The sequence below is a fragment of the Chrysochloris asiatica genome, unplaced genomic scaffold (assembly GCF_000296735.1).
Source record: "Chrysochloris asiatica unplaced genomic scaffold, ChrAsi1.0 scaffold00196, whole genome shotgun sequence".
NCBI lineage: Eukaryota > Metazoa > Chordata > Mammalia > Afrosoricida > Chrysochloridae > Chrysochloris > Chrysochloris asiatica.
The window spans coordinates 679,931-687,229 of record NW_006408714.1 but is presented as its reverse complement, the minus strand read 5'-3'; the positions used below and the strand labels follow the sequence as shown (position 1 = coordinate 687,229).

At 35.0% G+C, this 7,299-nt stretch overlaps 1 protein-coding gene across 3 annotated transcripts in view; it reads left to right on the top strand.

The window, feature by feature from the left end:
• The window catches only part of ANO3 (anoctamin 3), a 427,969-nt gene that overhangs the window by 365,368 nt on the left and 55,302 nt on the right, over nucleotides 1-7,299 (top strand). For all 3 annotated transcript variants that reach the window (XM_006872392.1, XM_006872390.1, XM_006872391.1), the window contains one exon: nucleotides 6,318-6,354. In XM_006872392.1, coding sequence (XP_006872454.1) covers nucleotides 6,318-6,354 — 37 coding nt within the window. The remainder of the gene's footprint in view (nucleotides 1-6,317; nucleotides 6,355-7,299) is intronic.

The following is a 7,299-nucleotide window of genomic DNA, read 5'->3' as shown; positions in this document are numbered from 1 at the left end:
GGTTTAATCAGTACCCCTGTCTTTGATACAAATTCTACACTCCTTAGCATGACAGTGGATGTCCTCCATGATTGAAATCTAGATTTTATTTTACAGTCTAAGATTGTATCTCACACTAATTCACATCCTTCTTTCCAGGCTACAGAGCCACCTTTGGTTTGCCTACTGGCGCTCAGATATTTTACTCCTCTGTATTGTTTCACTGTTCTTTCTGTGCCTGGAATGCTTTTTTCTTTCTTTCTTTTTTTTGCTTTTGTCTCCTTGGAGACTAGCTCTTCATCTTTGAATATTCCAGTTAAGAATCATTTTCTCTATGAAGTTTTTTTTTTTTTCTTTCTTTCCTCAACTCCATATGTAGAAAAGAATCATCTCTTCTTTGTGTTTATTTTTCTTACAATATATAAGAAATGTTTATTCTTCCTCCTAAATTCTCCTGGTAATATTACAGTCTTTCTTGTGACTATTCTTCTGTTACAGCGCTTGTTGTTGTTAGTTGTTAGATGCCATTGAGTTAGTTTTGACTTGTAATGACTTGCACAACAAAACGAAGCACTGTCCTGTCCAGTACCATCCCCACAGTGGTTAGGACATATGTCATTTCTCCCCCTATCAAAGGGTAAGTTCATTATGAGCTGAGACTATGACTTCCTCATTTTTGTATACCCAAGGCTTTGCCTAATTCTGAAACATGCTTTAAAATAGTCTTTGAATTAATTTCAAGCATTTTATTCTCCAAATGAACTAAAAGAAGGTTTTCTCCTCTAGAATGTATGAGAAGTATAGTATCAGGAAATATTTTCAAAGGGATTTTTTTTTTTGCCTTTTGATTGTGCTTTAAAAGGATTTTAATAAAAAAAAAATTGTAGCATTCTAAGAAATGTATATTCTTGTTCCTTCAATAATCAAACTTTCAAATCTATTGGCATTGAGTCCTTTCTGACTCATAGCAACCCTGTAAAACCTTAACATTGATGAATTCATTCTAGAAACATGTCAGCCTCATAATTCATGTAAATTTTAAAGAAAAAGTAGAAACTGAAGTATTCTTATAATTTGAACTATATGAGATTGTGCCAATTAAGTCATTGCATAATAGAGTATGAAAGAACAAACTTCTTTTGGTATCTCTTCCTTTTAATTTAAATATTATGCAATATACGTGAAGCCTCCCTTACCTTCCCCACAAACTAGATAAATAAATAGAATTGACTAAAGTTAAAACATATTTTTTTTTCTTAATTTTTTTTCACATTGTTGATCCACTCTAATATGTTGAATCCAGAATATACATTTCTATGATTCTTTTAAGGGCATTATCACTGAAGGACTCAGAATGCACCCAACTTACTTTAGCACGTGGTTACCAATTATAAATGAAAAAAAAAAAAAGGGTTATTATGGAGAAGGGTGGATCAAAGGATTGGGCCACACATCTCAAACTAGAAAGAATGATTCATATAATAAGAGGGTTGGCTTTCATATATGTAATATATAATTTATTTGTTTAGTTTGTTGGTGTCTATGTGTACTGTTTCTAGAAATTTAGAAGGTAGATTATGGGAAAAAGGAAGTTTCTTCTTGATTCTACAGGTCACTATTTGAAGTTAATTTTCATAATGAAGACCAGATTTTGAGGCCAGAGATAACAAACTCAAAGTAATTTTGTTGTTGTTGTTCAGTGCTGTTGAGTAACTTCCAACTCATAATGACTCTGTATACAGTTTCCAAGTAGCAGCAGGTGGGTTTGAACTATAGACCAGTGCTGATCCTATGGTGCCACACCAGAAGTCCAAACTCCCTAATATGCACACTCAAAATAACCTTTTCCTTATCCCTTTATTTGCTATTAATTTTATTTCCCCAATTAATGTTAGCACAACACCTGGACTAGACACTTATATGAAGATGATGTTTTCTCATCTCAGAATGAATCCTTAAGTCCTTCTCATGACTACGAGGGATTGGAAAACCGTTTCCCTCTGAGATCTCTCTGACTTATTTCTTTTCACTTTGCTCCATTCCTTACGCTATTTGTGTCCCTCTAACTTTTTTGTCTTTCACGCAATCTGTCAAGGTCACACCAATGTCAGAACATTTATGTTTACTGTTATTACGTAAGTTGGACAATGATTGAAAAAGACCGTAAAAGAATTAATTCATTTGAGTTATGGTATTAGAGAAGAATATTGAAAGTACTGTGGACTTCTAGAAGGACAAACAAATCTGTGTTGGAAAAAAGTACAGCCAGAATGTTCCTTACAAGCCAGGAGAGCGAAACTTTGTCTCTCGGACTTCGGAGATGTTATCAAGAGGAGCCAGTCCCTTAAGAAGGACATCATGCTTGGTAAGTTGGAGGGTCAGCAAAAAAGAAAAAGACCTCCAACAAGATGGATTGGTACAGTGGCAGCAACAATGGGCTCAAGTGTAACGACAATTGTGTGGCTGACTCGTAGAGGACGTGGCAGTGTTTCCTTGTGTTGTGTACAGTATCACTAACAGTCAAAACCAACTCCATGGCACCTAGCAATAACGGCTCATAAGTAAGGTACTTAACCTAGATTCTGTTTGGCTCCTTCCCTCACTGATGTAGTTCTCTGCATAGACGCCACTCTTTCAGAGAAACTTCTGTGACCACGCTGTAAAAAAAATCACCCTGTTCCCACTACCACTATATCACCTCACCCAGCTTTATTTTCTCTCCTTGTAATTTTTACCTCCCAACCAACTGCCTATTTATCTGTTCAATATCTATGTCTGCCCACTGGAATTTAGCTTTCATGAAAGTAGGAACTATTCCTAATTGCTTCAGTGTGGTTTGGTTTCTTCAGCACACTTCATCCACTAGAAATTCTTAATAAATCCTTTGAACTCAATCAATGTTTCTGACTAAGAGAATTTTAACTTACAGAATGCACTTTGTTGCTGAGTGCAGTTCTAACTCATAGTGACCCTTTGTAGGGTTTCCAAGGAGCAGCTGGTGAGTTTGAACTGCCAACCTTGAGGTTGAAATCGACTTTGCAGTGCAGTGCTTATCCTTTAGTGTGGTATCAGATATAAATAGAAACAAGTAGCTATAGATCTTGGACGTAGCTATACTCTCCTCCCCCAAGTACATGTCCATTCCACTTCAAACATACACACACATATCTGCTTTTCCTGCTACAGTGAGTGCCACCGTACAACTGGACATATTTGCGTTCTGGTTTTTTCCTTTTATTCTATTGATTTTTAAGTTAAAAATCATTCTAAACCCACTGATTTTGTAACTACTCATCTAGTCCTTTTGTGAGGTTGTATGAAGAGCACTGAACTGCTATCCACAAGGTCAGCAATTCAAACCCACCAGCCTCTCCTTAGAAAACCCTACACAGGGTCACTATGAACCAGAACTGACTCTACAGCACTTAACAACAACAGCAACATCTAGATATTGTTATGCCACACATGAAGACAAAGCTCTATGTTCTAAGTATTAAGAAAAAAAAATCTTAAATGTTTCTGTGGAAAGATATAGATGATAAGAGAGTCCTGAAAGCAAACCTTAACTATGCTACTTGGTGGTGTTTTATCTCAGACAAGGTGCCTGACATTTTAAACCTTGTTAGGTCAGCTCCAAGACATAGTCACAACAAAATGAAACACTGCACGGTCCTGCGCCATATTCTCAACAGTACAAATGCTGAACTCTCCTGTACCGTATTCTCAAGTATTTTTGAGCCCACTGTTGCAGCCACTGTGTCAATCCGTCTCATTCTGGGAGTGTTTCTTTCTCTGTTGTTTTTTTGTGAGGGTTTTTTTTGCTGAGTCTGTACTTAGTGAAGCATTTTGTTTCTTTCCAGAGACTGGTCCTTCTTAACATATCCAAAGTACATGAGATGCAGTCTCACCATACATATTCTGACTGTACTTAATTCAAGACAGACTTATTTTGGGAGCAGTCCATAGTGCTTTCAATATTCTTCACCAAAAGGGAAATTCCAATGCATCAATTCTTCTCCAGTCTCCTTTATTCATTGTCCGCTTTTCACATGCATATGACATGATTGAAAATACCATGGCTTAAAGCAGATGCACCTTTGTCCTCAAAGTGACATCTTTGCTCTTTAACACTTTAAAGGGCTCTTTTGCAGCTGATTTGCCCAATGCAGTATGTCCTTTGATTTCTTGACTGCTGCTTCTATGAGTATTGATTATGGATCCAAGTGAAGTGAAATCCTTGACCACTCCAATCTTTTCACCATTTATATGATGTTGCTTATTGGTCAAATTTGTGAGGATTCTTGGGGTTTTGGGTCCTCATTAGTAGGCCCTTCAAGTCTTCTTGACTTTGAGCAAGCAAAATTGTTTCATCTGCATATAACAAGCTGTTAATGAGTCTTCCTTTAATCTTAATGCTATGTTCTTCACATATTCCAGCTTCTCAGATTATTTGCTAAGCATACATGAATAAGTGTGAGAAAAGCATAAAACCTGGCTCACACTCCATGATTTTAAGCCACACATTATCCCTGTGTTCTCTTTGAACAACTGTCTCTTAGTCTCTATTCTCACCATTAATGAACACAGTTAATTCTCATTCTTCACAATGTTATCCACACAGTCAAATACCTTTGCATATTTAACAAAACTCAAGTAAACATCTTTTTGGTATTCTCTACTTTCAGCCAAGGTCCATCTGACATCAGAAGTGATATTCCATGTTCTATGTCTACTTCTGACCCCAGCTTGAATTACTTGTAGTTCCCATCTATGTACTGCTACAATTATTTCTGAATTATCTTCAGGAAAAATTTCTTTCCATGTGATATTAATGATATTGTTTGATAATTTACTCATCCCATTGGAACACCTTTTTTGGAATGGATACAATGCAGATCTCTTCCAGTTGATTGGCTAGGTAGTTATCTCCAAATGTCTTGACAAAGACACATGAGCACTTCCAGTGTTGAATCCATTTGTTGAAACATCTCACTTAATAGTCTATCATTTCTTGGAGCTTGTTTTTCACCAATGCCTTTAGAGTGCAACTTGGGTTTCTTTCCTAAATACTATCAGTTCCTGACCGTATGCTACCTCTTACGTTATTTAACCATGAACTGTTCTTTTTGGCACAATGGTTTTATGTATTCTTTCCATCTTCTTTTGATGCTTCCTACATTTTTCAACATTTTGTCCATTTTGTTGCTGTAAGATGCTATCTAGTTAGCTCTGACTCATAGCGGCCCTGTGTATAAACACTCCCATTCCTGCATCCTCATAGTCATTGCTATGTTTGAACCCACTGTTGTAACTACTATGTTAATCCATTTCATTGAGGTTCTTTTTCACGGGTGATTTCCTTTATCAAGCATCATGTCCTTCTCTAGGAACTCAACCCTCCTAATAGCATTTTCTAAGGTATGTGAAATGAAGTCTTGCCATCTTGTTTCTAAGGAGCCTTAGGGAGCTGACTCCATCAGCTACAATTTGAGGTCTAAATTCCACTGTATAGTAGAAGTTACTTCAATAATTTTGTTTTGTTTTGTTTTCTATACCCACCAGGGCTTTCAACATATCGCTATAAGTATAGTAGCTGCACAAATAGCATTTGTTGATTGATCAAGTCCATCCTAATATATTCCTTGAAGAATTTGCTATAACCATTTAACTAGATAAATAGGGTATAAAAATATATATATTTCTGTAAGGATAATGTCAGTGCTGGTGAATTCATTGTAGACTTATCCTAAAGTTTGAAAGTGATAGGCTCTGATTGTAACTTTTAAAAAATGCACCGGAAGTATAATGCAACTATTGTACTCAGTGTAGTATTTCTATCTCAGAAACTTTAAATCTTAGGATGAGGCAGATTTGAATTCTGGCTAAGATAAGTTAATATAATAGTTTGATTGAAAGAATTGTCAGAAAAGGTGAGTAACTTTTGAAGTGTACAAGTGCGTATCATTTAATCTTCCACGGCAATAGGCAGAGTTATTTGAATTTATAATCTGAAGTATAATTTAATTAATTATAAGGTTGTATACTCATATTCATATACATATACTGTATTTTGGCATAGAGAACAACCAGATAAATAATACACACATGCATAATGAACATGGGAATGAAATCAATATATAGTTAAACACATTTATGTCATATGTCCTTTGAGTATATACTATAAAGCACTACTTATTAGGTTTTAATATATTGTTCTGCTTAATTTAAAATATAACTGTTTTATAGAACATGTTTTAGATGTTTCTTTAAATAGCATTAACACCAGCTTTTTATAACATCAAAGAATAGAATTCTCTATTTTTTTCTCTTTTTTACAGGCTTATGAAAAAGTTGCTTACCTCCTCACTAATTTGGGTAAGTCCATTTTTCTTTCTTCATTCCTAAGTAAGTACATAATATATACAAAACAAGGTTGTAGTTGCTTTGCTTAACTTAAGAAAAATTCTAGTTCTACATTTCTAAATAAATATGAACATAGAATTTAGGACTGTGACAAATGAAAGAGAGGCAATGCGTACATGTTATCCACACAGTCAAATGCCTTTGCATATTTAACAAAATGCAAGTAAACATCTTTCTGGTATTTTCTGCTTTCAGCCAAGGTCCATCTGACATCAGTAATGATATTCGGTGTTCTATGTCTTCTTCTGACTCCAGCTTCTTCTGACTCCAACTTTTCATCTCACATTCCCCCAAATATTTAATTTTATAAAAATATTGTCTATGATGGGTATACCTAAGCTAAAAGGCCAATAGTCCAAAGAGACTTATAATGAAAACCAATCCTTTCCCCATTTTCTTTGTCTATTTGAGAAATACTTTTAAGATTGCTATTGAATCCTTCTGTTATTTCTTAGTGGTTTGCTCTGCAGCCTCTTCAGTGCAGTTGTTTTAGTTTTAGATTGTTATTGCCTTCCTATTAAAAAAGACAAGAATTTATCTCTTAAATTTCCCAACAGTATCCCCATCATCCAATAAACCCATACTCCATTATTTCTCCGCCTTTCCAATATAGTTATACCATAATTAGTAACTGAAAAACTAAATATTGATTACATCATTATGTCTAAATAACTATTTTTATATCTGAAGTATAGAACTGCCATGATTATATTTCCCTTTTTATATTACTTTTATATTTTCCATAAAGGTTACAATAGTTTTCTTTATTTTTGCTAAATTTTATGTAGTTAAGTGCCAGTGAAGACAAGGCCAGGGGCAGACTGTGGAACAGACCATCAATTACTGATATGCAAATTCAAATTGAAGCTGAAGAAAATGAAAACAAGTCTTCGAGAG